The 15,475-nt window shown below is 41.6% G+C and overlaps 1 protein-coding gene across 1 annotated transcript in view; it reads left to right on the forward strand.

The window, feature by feature from the left end:
* The window catches only part of SLC1A7 (solute carrier family 1 member 7), a 57,055-nt gene extending 51,434 nt beyond the window's left edge, over positions 1-5,621 (forward strand). Inside the window, exons 10-11 of the mRNA XM_005151139.3 lie at positions 2,083-2,182; positions 4,261-5,621. Coding sequence (XP_005151196.1) covers positions 2,083-2,182; positions 4,261-4,497 — 337 coding nt within the window. The 3' untranslated portion in view covers positions 4,498-5,621. The remainder of the gene's footprint in view (positions 1-2,082; positions 2,183-4,260) is intronic.
* The last annotated feature ends 9,854 nt before the right edge of the window (positions 5,622-15,475 follow it).

Raw genomic sequence — 15,475 nt, forward strand, 5'->3', positions numbered from 1 at the left:
CTCATGAAGTTTAACCATGCCAAGTGCAAGGTCCTACACCTGGGTCGAAGCAATCCCAGGCACAGCTACAGGCTGGGCAAAAAGGAAATTCAGAGCAGCCCTGGGGAGAAGGACTTGGGGGTGTTAGTCAATGAGAAAATGAACATGAGCCAGCAGTGTGCACTCACAGCCCAGAAAGCCAACCGTATCCTGGGCTGCATCAAGAGGAGCGTGACCAGCAGGTCAAAGGAGGTGATCCTGCCCCTCTACTCTGCTCTCATGAGACCTCACTTGGAGTATTGTGTGCAGTTCTGGTGTCCTCAACATAAAATGGACATGGTACTGTTAGAACAAGTCCAGAGGAGGGCCACGAGGATGATCAGGGGCTGGAGCACCTCCCATATGAAGACAGGCTGAGAAAGTTGGGGCTGTTCAGCCTGGAGAAGAGAAGGCTGCGTGGAGACCTCATAGCAGCCTTCCAGTATCGGAAGGGGGCCTACAGGGATGCTGGGGAGGGACTGTTCATTAGGGACTGTAGTGATAGGACAAGGGGTAATGGGTTGAAACTTAAACAGCAGGGGTTTAGACTGGATATAAGGAAGAAATTCTTTACTGTTAGGGTGGTGAGGTACTGGAATGGGTTGCCCAGGGAGGTAATGCTCCATTCCTGGCGGTGTTCATAGACCAGGTTGGATGAAGTCTTGGGTGATATGGTTTAGTGTGAGGTGTCCCTGCCCATGGCAGGGGGGTTGGAACTAGATGATCTTGAGGTCCTTTCCAATCCTAACTATTCTATGATTCTATGATTCTAAGTGTAGGACTGTGTCCTGGAGCAAACAACCACATCCAGGTGTAGGCTCTGGAATATTATTGCTGAAGTTACTTGCAATGGCATGGGCAATTTGGGTAACTACACACACAAATAACGTTTCATGCAGGAGCTTTCATGCTAATGAGGCAAAGTAACTGCATCAACATTTGCATGCACAGAGCAAATGCCTAAAATATCTGAAAATCAGCATGGAGTTTCATATAGGATCAGCAATGTGGCAGTGTTGATATTGGACCATCACTGACTTTAATAAGCCAAACATCTGGAGATTTCTGAACCTTCATTTTATAACCCCCATTTATAAATTAAGTTACTAATGTGACACAGTTTTCAGATGCGTACGTTTTTCTTGGAAAAGACGTGCTATATTTCAGACTTAGAAGTTAGATAATCTGTTTGAAAGCTCGTCAGTTTTAAGTAATAGATTCCAAGCTGCTTCAAGTGTAATATTTGTCTATGGCAACGACTTTCTTTTGTGTATTTACAGGCTGGTTTTTAATAGACTTAATTTTTAGGCAGAGGGTAGAAGGTGTAAACAGGGAAGAAATAAATAAAAAATAGAGAAATTATATATATAAAGTACTGTCAAGCATATTAAATTGAAGTTGGAAAAGATAGTAACTGAAATGAAGAAGCTTTCAGAGCCACTGGTAGCCATAGCAACCACAGCTTTCTCAGAAACTAACATGATTTAAACGTAGTCAGTGCCTGGTTAGTTTGTGAGTGGAGTTATTTAGCAATCTTCTGAATCATTTTGATTGTATTCTGCACATTCTACCAATACAATATTCTTCTTAACTAGCACTTCAGTTGCTGAGATTGGGACCTTGATAAGTAATAGAAGGTACTGGTTGAACTGGATGCCCTCTGCTATTGTTGAATTAGGATATTTGCAAGCACCAGCCTCCAGGCCATAATACTGGATCTTAACACAAAACCTCAGCCATAAATTCAGTCTTAATCTGCTGTGTTAAACTTTTTTAGCACTGAATCAACTTGCACATACAGGAAGGCAGAGCTGCTCTGGTTAGCTCAGTTACAAATTAAAGTACATGGCAACACAGCACACTGGGATCAGCAAAGGCTGGAACACCCAACTGAGCAGCTCAGTAACTAGTGGCTGCCCTGTGCCAAACTCCTTACTACCAGTTGTAACCTTGTTAGCTCATAAAACCAGTGAAACTGGCCTTCAGCTGTAATTACTGCAGTGATGCAGGCTTAGGAATGTACCCAAAGAGCCAACAACTTACCACTACCATTTCATTTTCCAGTGACAGGTTTAGAACAATGATCAATGTCCTGGGAGATGCACTGGCTGCTGGGATCATGGCCCACATCTGCCGGAAGGAGTTTATCAAAGACGGTGATGAGGTAACAGCACTATGAGCTGGGGTGTGCCAGTGTGTGCCATGTTATGGCAAAGAATGTGCGAGCTCTCAGCCCCCCATGATTGTTTCATCTAGGTTTATAAAGGGTGTTTCAGAGAAAGGACAGAGCTGGGCAATGTGCTGCTCAGCCAGATGTGGGGGAAGGGTCCTTTTGCATGAGGTCATGCACAAAAGCCACTCGAGCTCAGAGCTTGCCAGCCACCTGTGTCTGGCACACAGGGCTGGGAGCAGAAGCAGCTGCACTGTCCTGCAAATGCATGAGAGGCTGGAACTTGAGTACTGCACTCAGTAGCCAAGTCCTGACTGGCCAGTAAGTCATCCTGCTTCTGAAAATGTGACCAGCAACAGAGCAGGGTGACAAATAATCCTTGAGTGTTTGTGTGTAGGGGGAGGTAAAGTTACCCATGAGCATGTATATGCATCATCAGTAGCTCACAACAAAAGCAACAACTGTGGGTGTTTCAACCCTCTGTGTTAGCATGATCTGAAGGCACCACTGCAGTGATTTCTTTTCTGAACTAGCACAGTGCTCCATTCTAGACTTCATTCTCAGGCATCTTCATGCCTTCCACACTTAATACAAGCCCTTCCTTACATCTTTGTTTTTGCTTTTCTACGTCTTGTTCCATACACCACACACATTCTGCCCCTGCCTCCCTCTAGTCCTATGCTTTTTTCCTTCCTGCTTGGAATGCATCATTCAGTCTTTCCTTACACCAGGAACTCCTTCTCATGATCTTCCTTCAAATCCTTGCCAAATAAGATTCCTAATTCCACAAGCCCATCATGCTTGGAGGTGCTAATCTCCAGCCATGTCAGCTCATAGCATAACTATCTTTCTCCCACAAAGAGAGAAATGTTTCTTCAGGAGGAGTGATTTTCACAAGACATGTTTCAGTTCTGTGCATCACTTGTAGTATTCTACAAAGAACAACAGGATTAGTAACAAAGTTTTATTTCTGTTATTATTTCTCCTATTTTACAGACAGTCTTTCTGGTAAATTCCATTCTCATGTCTTCCTGCAATATGCATTTAAAATTCCTGCTCTTTCAAGCTTTATACAGAAAGACAGGCCTTATCCTCTGAGGTACTTAGCACCCATAGTAATTACTGATGACAGGATTAGGACTGAATATGTGGGCTACATACATAGCTAACTACAAAAAAACAAACATCCAACCTAATGGTATGGTATATTACAAAGCCAGAAGTGTAGTCTGAGTTCCTGCATAACACAGGCCTCCCAACATTTCATTGCTGTATTTAGAACTCACTCCGAACTCAAGAAGAGATGTTTCAAGAATATAAAATCCCTCCTAAGGGATTATTTAGTCATCTGCAATGAGATTTTTCTTTGCCTCATGCTCTATATTTGTATTAAAATATACCATTAGTCTGCCATATATTTTGGCTGCATAATATGTGGACTTAGTAATGTATACCCAAAGGCCAAATTTTCTCAGCTGCAAGCCCACCTTGTTTCTCTGCCAGTATTTACGTCTTATTTTCCCCATCAGAACTTCTGGTTTGATTTAAAGAACACTTCAATATTTAACTTACAAAACAGTCAATAAAATCCCCTTTATTTCTTTTGAAACAGTGCAAACTGAAAAGACAGGTATTACTTTATTGGGTTAGAAGAAAGGAAGAAGGCAACAGCAAATGACTTACTGGCCTATGTAATTGCACTCAAGAGCAAGCTCTGCCCAAAGCTGAGCATACTGGTCATTGTGAGCCCATCTCTCTCGAACTTAGCCCTGAAATTCTAGTCTTTATCTACTATACTTTTATTGCTTTACTGATGCAAGCAGTTATTACTCTACGTTAAAATAGAGTTGTGATAGAATTTGCTATTTTAAATACTTAGAGACACCTTCACTTTATCCAGATGGTGCAAAGATGCTTTAGTGTATATGAGAAATAGGTCCTGAAAGCCCGTGGAGGTCCTAGATAATCCTGGTGAACGTAAAGCAGACCACAGGCTTTCAAAATAAAAATTCCTTTCCTTTTGTATACAGCACAGAGGGGCAGTATTCCAGATCTTAATGCTTTTCACATAGGTGCCACTGATCTGTGAAACTAAGCCTATTAACGTCCATCAGATTGTGGCTTACCAGAGAAATGGCTGTGTGAAGACTATGAATGCATCTCATGGACCAGAGACAGTGAATGCGTTTCAGCACCACATACCTGTACAAGTAGAGCAAGAAGAAAGTCCAGTGGAGAATCACACTAAGAAATCCAACAGTAAAGACCACTGCACTATTGAAATAAATGAACTAGAAACAAATGTGTAACTGCTATACGCAGGGGTATCTCATACCCCAGTGACCTGATAACCAGTCTCTACCTCACAGCTGGAAGAAGGACTTTTTGCCTTGAACAGGAAAATGTGAGAAAATGTGTGATTATCACCACTCTGCTTGTACTGGAGCAAGAGACCAGCTGTGACCGTCAGGAAAGGCACACAGCTCGCACAAGACATGGGTTTCTTTAGGTGGAAGATTTCAATACTGAAAAACATAACTAATGGACAAATGCTGGTTTATTCTGCACTCATTTGACTCCAATATAGTATTTTACACTCCCTTGGCTTATTTTTTTTTAAAGTTTTTTTTATTTGACCCTTTTTGTTTTCTAACCAAAGCCTTTTTTTTCTTTTGTGACTCTCAGTAATTATGAACACTGTATTTATGTAGATATTTTGCTATGTGATTTATGTATTTTTTGCTATGTTTCACCACAACTGCTAAAGGTTTTGTCTAATATTCGCTAAATACCAAGTTTGTGCTTAGTTTTAGAAGAGCAGGAAGAAAATCACACTGATTTCCTGATCTTGAGGGGTTACATGTATTACTAAATAACACTTCAAGCAGAGGTGAAGCAGAGCATGAATTTTTGCAAGACAGCATGTTAATTCTGATGGGCAGCCTTCAGAGAGAGGCATTCAGGCGTGATACATAACACACAGAATTCCTAGGTCACTACAGAGCACAGTTTTGCCTTCCAAGTGCCAGATATATTAACCTTTTTTTAACCTAACACTTCAGTAGCATCAATACCATGCACCTGCAGTGGCAGAGGCAGTGTGAGCCCTAATCCGTAAGCACTGGTGCTAATGTGTCCTCTCCTGTGATCTGTAGACTGTTCTACTGTAAATATGTATAAACACAAAGCTGAAGCTCATGAACCACACGCTTCCTCCTAAAAGCACACTGGACACAAACTGGAACCTGATGATGCTGAAGTAATATGGGGAGTTTGTGAGGACATTGCTGTGGGAACTGGCCTGGTCTTTTTTATGATTCAGTGGTTGATCTACATTGACAGTTACTTCCTTTCCACTGTCTACTGAATCTTTCAGTTACAATAAAATCTGCTGAGTATGTTTCCAATGTTTGTGATAGAGAACATTTTTAATAAACCTGCCATTTAAAAACAGGCTTCCTGTGCACTTCTGCTATTAGTATCTGCTTCGTTCTGTGCCAGAATGGAGAGTGGAAGTGAGACCTTTTCAAGCGGTGGGATTCAATCCAGAGATGACATACTAGTTCATACCAGTACACTTGACTATATTTAGCTACTTGTGGTATATCAGTTTCAGATAACATGTGCCTTGTATTATAAGACACTTCTCTCATCTGTAGAGTAAAAATAACCCAGTCAAAAAGGACAATATCTGCACTCACCAGGAGCAGAGGTGCTTCACGCACATGATTAATGGTTTTCCTTGGAAGTGGGTATTTACCTCTCCTTTGAGGGCTGCTGTTCAGACTATTTCTTTTGCCATGCACTAATTAGTTGTCTCAGAGGGGTCTATATGGGTAGTTTAAATGTCAAATGGTAAAGCCAAAAAGAACAAACATATGTCTTATTTGCCTATAGTTCCTGAGAAATTGTGTATTCAATAGAAAATACACACAGTAACTGTATTTGATCCTAGAGTGAAAACAACAAACACAGAACAAACTAGGGAAGAACTGGAATAATTCAGAATAATTTGCTTCTGAACAGGTCCTGTAATGGATCTGCTCTATGGAGTGCCATTAAAATGGGTGATATGAGAGTGCTCAGGAATTTGTGCCTCTGTGAATGCGCAGAAGCATGACCTGACAAACGCAGCATCTGATCCTTTCATCTCAGCAGCACTGACAGCTCCAGGAGGTCCTCTTCTTCCTTCCCCAGCTGTCCATTCCTCCTTGCACTTTCTCCTCTCCCCTCCCAGCTGTACAGACCCAATTATTTATGAAACCAGATGAAGAATCAGATGAGAAGTACTTTTAATTCAAACCAGTTCACATATGTTTTCAGCACAGTGGTAACAGGCAGTTGTGTCAACCCAAGTGAAGGGGTAACACAGGGACAAGAACAAGCAGCCAGGGATGGAACTGTGTAAGCACTTGTGCCTTTGCCAGCACAGAAAACATGAAGGTTTAACTTCATACAGTCAGTTACTTCATGGTTAACTATGTGAAGTGATAGTAAAACCCTGTCAGTCATCACTTTACAATAACTTTGCATAGATAAAAATGATGAAGAAAGAGGCCAAGTAGATCCAAGATTTGGAATGAGTAGTTCCAAACTAAATGGTTTTGGATAAGTCTGCCCACACACCATGCCAAGGTGCCACAGTCTGCCAAGCAGAAAGTTCTGCTAGCCTTACCACCACCACCTTCTCCAGCCACCTATGACCTTTGGCTAACTACAAAGTGTAAATCCTTTTGTCTGCTTCTCTGAGACAGCTTACATAGTCTGACACCATTCAGCTTAGTCATGTCTCAAAAGGTCTAAGCCAACCCCAGTACTAAGAAGCTGTGACTTCTACAAGGAGAACTTCAGATGAGATAAGGCATCAAAGGCCAGAAGAAGCAACCAGCTGTGCCACACAAGTCCTGCACAACAGAGAAAACCACAAGTGTGCCCTTTTACACTCTGGCAAGTAGGGAATGTGGAAGTCTCGTGTGAGGGCATATTTTTATGGAATCAACAGGCTGTTTTAAAATTAGCCTTCTGCAATCAAACCTTATTCAAAGAATGTCCAGTTTTGCTTTGCAAATTTGAAATGCAGTTGTTTGGGGATTTTTACATTCTGCTGTTCACATCTTTAAACCTTGGGTTTTATACTAATATGTGTCTCCCACTCAGCTGGGAGGAAGGCAATGGTCCAGTTTATCGCCTAACTTTATTATTTGTGGTATAAATACTGATAACTGTAGGCCTAGAGGACTTTAGTGCTTTGTTCTGGTAAATACACATTGCTTAGTGAAGTGTGACCTTGACTGGAGCATCTGACTGCTACAATAGTCCTCCTATACTGAACACAAGACGCTGCTGTTAATTGGGAAGAAGCAAACACAGAAGGTAAAATAATTTTGATGGTAAGTTTTCATTTATGTTAGCTATTTTAGTGTCTCACAGTGTTCATTGTCAAGCAGCTTGACACACAGAGCAATTAGGCTAGCAGAAGCTTCCATATGATAATTGCATGCATGGATCTGTTCATATTTTCCAGTTATAATCACACTTCCTTCCAACAAAAATAATGAAGCTGTTGCTTATCAAGTTAGAGTGCAAGCTTTGTGTTGGTAAATATATTTCTCCTACTTTCAGAGCATAAAAACAAACATGTGACCTTTATAGTCTCAAAACATTCATATGAAAAAGATCAGTCAATCAATCACTAATTACAACAGTTTGCATGGAATAATCTCAAGTATATGTGGAAAGAACATATTTCATAACTGGCAACATTCAATCTTATTTTGAAGTTGCCTCCCCCTGCTAAAAAGAAAGGGAACTTAGCCAATAAAAGTATACTTAAGGCACACTAGAGGAGAATGTTGAGGAGGGAGAGAAGATGATTAAGAAGAGTGGTGCACTGTATACAGCTATGGAAGAAATACATTGGGAAATAACTCAGCACATACTTATCAGAGACAGAAGTCTTATGCTGATTATTTTGCAGCTGCATTGCTCTAGAGCTACTACTGAGAAGAAAGAAGCCACTGCAGATTGTTGGGGTATAAAAACATCCTTAAAGACATCTTAAAATTGGTTCTTGAGGGTTCTGCCAATGTGAAGAAAGTTTTGAAGTAATGAATTGCTGTAATAAATCCACGTGCAAGAATTAGAGCTGGGAGAAAGAGGCACAACCAGAGCACTTTCACATCCCACTAACTCCCAAGAACTTTTGGTTGCCAACCCAAATATGGAACCTTATAGAACTAATAGAGTTGTTCATATTCCCAACTAGTCTTAATTGATGCAACTCAAATTACTTATTTGTAGCTAAGCTTTCTTTGTGCCACCTGAATATGTATCTGAACATACAAATGATGATCTAAATAATTAGATGAAACACTAAATCATAGGCTCCCTCCATGCTATACTGCCAATTGTGAAGTACTTACTTACTTAGAAAATACAGTAACTCTGTGGCATCCCCATTTGATGAGCTCTTGCTTTCAATTCTACAACAAACATCAATTTCAGTTAATTTTTAACAATAGAAAACTGATCCATAATATTTTCAAAGCAGACGGAAAGCTCCATCTTCAAGCCAGATGGATGATCTTGGAAATGACCTCAGTCCTTTCTGTGTTTTCCATAAAAATGAGGTAACTACTTGCAGAAGGTGGTTGATGTGTGCAAGCAAAATGTGTAACCTGGGAAATGAACTGAATTTGGAAAACTCAGGCTGCCTTTGATCTTGCCCACTGCTAAGTACTCCTGTGTCTGTGTCTCTACTGAACGACCAGGTGTGTTTTCACATCCAGACAGCTATCTTTCATTAGTCACAGTGGCAGTGAGGAATTGCTGCTGTTCCCCTCCAGGCACTATGCTGGCTGAGATCACAGTCTTCCAGCTGAGGCCTAAATACAGCGAGGAGAGAGAGCAGTGAGGTTTTCCTACAGGGATGCTTACTGCTGCCTGTCTTGCAGTGGTGAGCACATCTTTTTGCAATAATCATGGCTGGAAAATACCTGACTGTGCTGCATTTGGAAGAGAGGCCCCAGTATAGACAAACTAAGGGATGAGCTGCAAATTAAATACAGGTATTAAACTTCTCACTTTAGCCTGTGGTTTCACACACGCAGCTAAGGCAGCAATAGATGCTCAAAATTACATTCCTCACCAATTACTTTGGAGCATACTGATTGACATTTCTGGAATTTGTAAGATGGTTTGTCTCACAAAACCACAAAGAGATGAGACAATACAAACAGATGAGATCAATAGAACAGGAAGGGTGGTCACTGCTTCAATTCAGTTCATTAGCCACTGCCTCAGATTTCTCATGTAATCTCATGGTCAAGTGACCACAAGAACTCAAGGTTTGCTTCCCATCTATAAACAGAGAAAAAAGTTTTCTCATTCACCAGGGTATTGCATGATAAGGATAAATCAGCTGAAGACTGAGACAGTTACATAAGACATATGATTACCTTGGATTAGCCACTTCTATCTCTCTAGAAGCACAGCTTCACTACTCACAATATTCACAGGAATTGCCAGGCTCTTTTTTGAAGTGACAAAACCTCAGATTCCATCATTTATCAAGTAACAACAGTTGCATCTCCATAGCCTAGAAGATGATGGATGGGAACGGATTTGGCACAGCTGAGACTTTTGGCAGATTTGTGTCGCAAGATAGTTTAGATATTTTACAGGCTGTCAAAGTAAAATCATAGCAATCTGTTACTGGGAGAGTGGTATTTTGGGGAATGAATAAAGAAGGCTTTGGGAAGACAAGATGGTGAGTCTTCCATAAAGTGAAGTGTTTAATCGCTTCTTCTCCTGCAATAGAAATCAAACTTCCTTTTCATGCTGGCTCCGAGATGAGAAGGTACCAATAGCTGCAAGCCATCCCTCACAGAGCTTCTTCTGGTGGACAGCCACTAAAGACAGATCTAATGGTATCCATGTCTGTGACTCACAGGTCATCCCTACACAGCTTATAATAAGCTATATCCTTATATTCTTGGCTATCTCTTTACTCACTGTTCCAGACTAGCATAGCACTAGCAGTCCAGCACAAAAACAAGCAGATACTATTCCTGAAGTGCTTTTAATTAAATTATTACAGAATCCTGACTTCCCATGCCACTGGGAATTACAGATGTGCTCAGGGTAGATCACAGTTCTGCATTTCAGGTTCCATCATAGGAGTTTTAATTCTGCAAGGTACAGAGTTCTGCATCTGTTGCTTTAAAAGCAGTCATTTTCCATCATGAAGAGGTGTCTGCACTTCATTTAGGAATGAAACATACACTTGTGTGTGTCTGCACACAACACAAGCTGAAAGTCAGGATTTGACCCACTGCATGAAACTTACTGTAGTTAATTCTTGCTTTTGAACTTTCCTAATAAGGATATAATAGCTTTAGCTTCCCCCCACCCTAAAGAAGGGTATTTTAATAAGATGGAAAAAAGCAGGGGAAGCAAAACAAGAAGTGTTTTATGTTCACAGATATCTCACATTACATCTGGTACAAATACTGTATGGGCTAAATGGCAAAACCAAAAGAAAAACAAGAGTGACCTTGAGATGTTTCATTATGATTTCATTGCTTCTAGTGGTTTTATTGGGTTTTACCACTAGGCTATTAAAAACATGTGGAGATTAGACAGAACTAAGTCAAACCAAGTATTTTCAACCCTAATCTTCCATCTTCTTTTCCATTTAAATATTTTAAATAGTTCTTCTATATTTCATGACTCTTGTTGAAAACAAAGTACAGAGATTTGGATAGTTTATATTTTATTTAGAGTTTATTCAGGAAATGTATGATCTTTGTTTTAGAATAAATCATTCAATCTTCTCAGAGTTTTTTAATAGAAAAAAGCATTTATCTGACATGAAATCATTCCTAACCAAATATCTGGGGAAGGAGGAATCCGGATGGACAGGATGTGTCAGGCCAGCACTGTGGTTGGAGCTAGCTCCAGCAGAAAGTTCAGAAAGAAAGGCTCAAAGCTCTCTAACAGAGAGAATTTCCCCTGTGACTGCTCACTCTTAGTTGTTTTCTCACCAGTGCAGTGCACAGGACTGATGTACAGCTCCAGACTGTTCTTTCTGAGCAAGTAATCTGCAGCTCTGCAGAGCAAATTTCATAAAAGGTCTTAGAGATTATTTGTGTCCCAGATGTTTTGTCTCCTCTCTGAAAGCAGGTGGAAACATTATGGAAGACTCACTTCAGTTGTTCCTGTCTGGTTTGGCATTGGAAGATTCACTTTGTTTCTTTCCTACGTGCTTTACAGAGAGAAGGAACAACCAAAGTGAGTCTTCCCACGCCAAATCTTGAAGCTGTGGATGATGAGAGTGCCTCTCAGTGTAGCAACTCTCCTGTCCTCATCATATCAGTAGTGCTTTGAGTTTTATCCCACTACTGCATTTGAATTAAAGAGACCCAAAACAGAGGTCCACCACAAAGAAGGGGAGATCTGGGTACTATTTAAGTAATCAATCAAAGTTAATTTAATCCTGTGTAAAAGATACATCCTAAGTAAAGAGGTTTTAAAGCTAATTTCTGTGATGACTGTGGATAAACACACAAGTAATAAAAGCATGAGACTCATTCATTCCAATCTCATTCATTTCATTTCAGCAATGGGAGCTGAGAATACTGCAAAACAGTCTCAGTTTTTATCAGAAGCAACGTTCTCGGCAGTATCACAATCATATGCTAAAACCAGATTCTGGAACTACCATGGGGAAAACTTGAGATAGACTGTATAAATGCATTAAAACAGCCTTTGCCTGATTCAAAACCATTTGAAGAAGGACTTTATTGATGGACTGTTTAATGTCCTTGGATACTACTGAAGAATTTTTATGGAAACACTTTGTATACTGGATTATTAGAACACATTTATCATCCATCCTCCACATACATCTCACAGCTGGCTAACTTTACGATAGCACTATGAATCAGAGCTACAGGACACACCAATATTTTCCTCACTAAGTTAAATGGAGTTCTTTAGGGAATTTACTCACTGTTTTTATGTTAGCAACATAGTAAAGCGATTACAATGACTTTCATAAGTTAATCCCATTAGACAAGGAAGTATCTTGAAAAAACAAGGCTAAATTCATATTATATAAAAATCTGTATGTTTAAGCTTTTAGGACAACTGTTCTCAAACCCAAGAAGAAAGACTCATCAATACTACAGTATAGAATGAAATAAATTACTAGAATATTGGGCTGTATCATAGAAGCTTTCCAAGAGACTGCTTCCCATCAAAAATATTATTTGTGAAATATGTTTTTATTCTCATTACCTTTTTGTAAGCAAAATATGTAAGAATGTTAGTGGGCCCAGTCAACATGGTGACAAAGAGCATCATAAACTAAACTCTACAAGACCTTAGAGCAGCATTCCAGTACCTAAAGGTGCCTACAAGAAAGCTGCAAAGGAACATTTTACAAGGGAATGCAGGGATAGGATGAGGGGGAATAACCATCAGGAGCCACTGCTGAAAGAGAACAATCATGACTCTTCGATCATGGCCCTCCTGCCTGCCCACTGTGTGGGCCACTGAGGAGCAGAAGAAATGGCAGTTGGGTCCCACGGGGGAGGACATTTCCTATTCTCATTCACTTTATTAATGCAGGTCCACAGCCTCACTCCTGCACATACCTGACTTCTGCTACTCCAGATTCTCAGCCTTTTCAGGCAAAAGTCTCCTCTATCCATCTTGCAAAGGAGCAGAAGGGGAGAGGGTTTATACCACAGATGCCTTAGGAGCAGGCCTGCCAGCCTGACTCTTCAGCATCTGGAGGAATTGGATGATCCTTTCCCCAACTGCCCTTTTAATGGACAATCCTGTAGTATTTATGGGAAGGAGCTAAGAAAAACAGTCTCCAAGTCCCCAGAGCAGTTATTCTTTTGTTCAGATGATCCAGTAAATCTTCAGCCCTCCCGGGCATGGCTGCCTGACCCAGAGCTGGCTGCGAGGAGGGCGGTTGGCAGCTCTCAGGGGAAGCAGCCCTGCAGAGAGGCTGTGCTGTTGCCAGCAGTCTGCAGTTTTTGTTAGGAGCTGCCGCCACTGCCCCAAGGGAGCACTTTGCAGTTTCCCTCCTGCCCCACCACATCCCCCTTCAAATTGTCTTCAAAGTTTTCCTTTGGAGTTCTTTTTTTTCCCCTAGAAGAGTATCTACTTACTGTATAAAGCACCTCTTTTTCATTAAACATAACACTTAAACCCCAAACACCACACAGTGTGGTGTGGCAAGGCCCTCAGGGCAGAGCAGGGGCCCCCTCACCACACCACAATGGTGCTTGGCCTCCCCAGCCCCTCACCCTGCCTCCCTCCCTGGCAGCATGGCTGCTGGTGTACCCCACAACTCACCTTCCTTGCCAGCCGAGGGCTGCTGGTCACCCATGAGGTCCTGTTGTTCCTTAAAGAGGGGCTCACAGGGAGCCATCTTGGAGGAGGGGTGGCCTTAGCCTTGTGCCAGTGCGCCATCTTGGAGGAGCAGACAGCCTTGTACCACTTCCCTATCCACAGAGGAGCTGCCATGGCCACTTCTCTCCTCACAGCAGGCAGGATGGCGCCAGCTCCTTTGTGAGGCATTTTTGCCCATCTGGGGCCAGAGGAGCCCTCCACTTCTGTGAAAGTGGGGAGCAGAATGAAACAGGCCCCCCATGTCCTGTCTGACCCCAGCACCTCAGCATGAGCCCTGCAGCCCCCTCCCAGCACCCAGGGCAGGGAAAGGGGCCCTACCCCCTTCTGAGGAGATAAAGCCTCTGAGGAAAACACTATTACCCTTGGCCTTTCCCCTGAGAAGCCCCCAGGTAACAAGCCACTGGGGTAAAGCGGAACGGGGCAGGAGCGAGGGGAAAGACACTGGGTGCCCTAGTCCTTGGGAGGGGATGGCCATGGGGGTGAGGAGCCTGAAGGAAGGGGTTAAGGGGAGAACGGTCAGTCCACACTGCAGACGCAGCTGGGCTATGTGCCCACCATCAAAGCTCATTATCCAGGGGCTATTTCTGGCACCCACGGGATAGCTCACATGCTGCATTTGTACTCCTCTTGCTGTAAAAAATTATATCCAATCTCAAAAAGAAACCCCATTTCCCCCCCATCTTTTGCAGTATTCTATGTAACGAGGAAACTTGGCCTTTAAAACATGCATACTGACCACACACAGCTACAAAGCATGTGCAAATGCATGCTTAGGAATAAAGTTGCCAATTGAATGGTTTAGACTTCAAGTTTTCACTATCCATACATCTATCTCAGCCTGAAGAACTTTCTGTTCTGCACAAGTCTAAGCCATTTACAGAATCAAGTTAATGAAAACAGTGGTGGTGGTGTCTCTCTGTAGACCAACTTTGTGGCTTAAGAGGCCAACTTTCTAAGTTCCCTCATTTTCACTGATGGCATTAATAAAGTTAGACCCTTTAGATTAGCCGTAAAGGTATGTGGGTTTAGTCCTGTGGACTTCTGACTATTCCTTATCATCTCTCTTGATATTCCTCTGAAAGAAAGAAACTACCATTTTGCTTTGATAGCTTTATGTCCAGTATCATAGGTGATGATACCAGGTAAGTGAGGAACCAAGGCTGTGGTTCTCTCTCATCAATCTCTTGGACAACAATCAGCAGACATTCCTCTTGGGTTTTGAGGTTTTTACCAGGGAATAGAGGTATCTTCTTTTTTCCTCTTCCCTCTGATTGAAACCATTCTCTCCTTTAAAGGACAGATTCTGTGTGCAATTAGCTTGAAACAAACTTGGAAAAGGTTTCCCAACTCTGCTTGGCCTATAGGACATACTGTGGGTAGGTGTCCTTTGGCAAAAGCTGTCACTTGATTAAGAAGTTGAACAGTGTTATTTATCAGCCTGAAATTCTAGGCCTGATTTTACAAGGTGCTAAAATGTACCTTCACCCCTAATTTACCACATCAGACTCTCAAGGGATTCAAAGGGAGTCTGGGGCATCTGACTTCTCACAGAATCATGTATAAAGGGCTGCAGTTTAAAGCTGATTTCACTGTTATCCACAAAACTGTACAAATCTGCACACTCTCAGCTTCTTCAGGAGTATAATAAATTGGCCAGCAAAACTTCCACTGGGGTTTGCTGGAGATAGCTAAATGATTTTAGCTGTATTCTGTAAAGATTTTACATAGAAATCTATCCCAAAATTCAGTTGTAAAGCTATTTTATTGCTCAGCTGTATAGCAGGAATTAAAAAAGGGGAGGGGGTGTTTGCAATTTTTAGCGTAAAGTTTTGGTTTTGGTTGTTTTTTTTTCAGGAAGCA

Source organism: Melopsittacus undulatus, chromosome 6 (genome assembly GCF_012275295.1).
Source record: "Melopsittacus undulatus isolate bMelUnd1 chromosome 6, bMelUnd1.mat.Z, whole genome shotgun sequence".
In the NCBI taxonomy this organism is placed as follows: domain Eukaryota; kingdom Metazoa; phylum Chordata; class Aves; order Psittaciformes; family Psittaculidae; genus Melopsittacus; species Melopsittacus undulatus.